At 41.8% G+C, this 1,469-nt stretch overlaps 1 protein-coding gene across 1 annotated transcript in view; it reads right to left on the bottom strand.

Annotated features, from left to right (window-relative positions):
* LOC101848521 (pancreatic triacylglycerol lipase) overlaps nucleotides 1-1,469 on the bottom strand; it is a gene marked incomplete in the record, with an annotated part of 11,982 nt that overhangs the window by 5,623 nt on the left and 4,890 nt on the right. Inside the window, 2 exon segments of the mRNA XM_035969927.1 lie at nucleotides 165-278; nucleotides 1,322-1,435. Of these exon segments, the coding sequence (XP_035825820.1) occupies nucleotides 165-278; nucleotides 1,322-1,435 (228 nt within the window).

Here is a 1,469-nt window from a genome sequence, read left to right as displayed (position 1 = left end):
GATCTCTCTCTCTCGATCTCTCTCTCGATCTCTCTCTCCCTGCGTCTGTTTGTGTGCATATGTGTGTCTGTGTGCGTGTGTGTGTGTGTGTGCCCGTATGTGTGCATATGTAAGTGTGCATATGCGTGTTCACATAGTTATTCTGTGAGTCAATATGTTCTCACCTGGAGCACCAGCGCCAACACTGCGCCGACCACCCTTGTGTTGGCTACACTCAATGGGTACACCAGGCTACGGGCACCTTTCCTCCAGTCTACCACGATCACGTTGGCCTCCTCCTGAAGCAGATGGTGAATTTGGTGACAATAACCTCCTTAGTTTTGGTAGAAGTTTTACGGCGTTTGCAACATAATTATGTCATATAAGTGCCGAAGTTTCCTCCGGTCTACTAAGATCATTTGGCCTCCTCCTGAAACAGATAGTCACTTCGGTTACAATAATCTCCATATTTCTAGTTTTGGTAAACATTTTTACGGCACTCGCAACACATTACGTCATATTAACACCGAAGATTAGAGTCTTACAAGAGAGTAGCAAATACAAGAACAGAAGGGGGAGAGATAAGGACGAAAGATGTTTGACAGGACAGAGGGAGCAAACCCCACCAGAGCACCCGCAAACCACCCACCAATAAGCCTCCAGCATATCTTGTACTCTTCTCGTAGGTCCACTTTAACATTTTTCTATTCTTTTTTTCTCTCTGATAATTATTATGATATACATGTACGTATTTATTACATGATCTTTTGTTACTTATTTCATTATCTTCTGTATGAATGAAATTAAAGTCATTTCATCTTGAGAGAGGTCGTGATTTTGATTACAATAACCATCCAGCATATTGTGTCGCTACTCTCACATTTCCACTTTAATACATTTCTATTCTTTTTAAGTCTAATAATTAACATGATGCTCAAGTACGTACTTATTTAATTATCTTTTGTAACAGATTAACAGCGTGAGCAGTTGCTTCCTGTTCGTTTTAGACACAGGTACGCTTTATCAACAGTTGTAAGTGGGGGTGGGGGGAGGGGGGGGGTATATTTTTCAAATGGACTGCTTATATCTTAAATTTTGTTTGGTTATTGAGAAACTCTCCTTGTCTTTTACAGAGACTGAGTACGGATTCAAGAACTTTTAACTTCGATTTTCTTAAAAGAAGCATTTATCCGGATAGCCCCGTTGTGCTTAATAGCGACCAAATTATAGTTGAAATTGTCCAAGATGGCCACTTTTTGTGGATGGTAAAAGTGCTTGTCTTAGTAGACAGTGGCTGTTAGAGCAGTATAATAATGGAGCAGGTAATCTAAAAGTGACTCACTCTATTTAGGATTGCATGAGCCATGTCTACCACCCATGCGGACCGGGCGGACTCCAGGTATCCGTGGACGATAACCACAGTTTTGTGGCTTGGGTTGTACTTCCGCTGAAGCACCTGTACAAGCGGGAAGGGAGAGAGAGAGAGAGAG

This window comes from Aplysia californica, unplaced genomic scaffold (genome assembly GCF_000002075.1).
Source record: "Aplysia californica isolate F4 #8 unplaced genomic scaffold, AplCal3.0 scaffold00196, whole genome shotgun sequence".
Classification (NCBI taxonomy): Eukaryota; Metazoa; Mollusca; class Gastropoda; order Aplysiida; family Aplysiidae; genus Aplysia; species Aplysia californica.
Note: the sequence above shows the minus strand (reverse complement) of the source record. Positions and strands in the feature narration are given on the sequence as shown.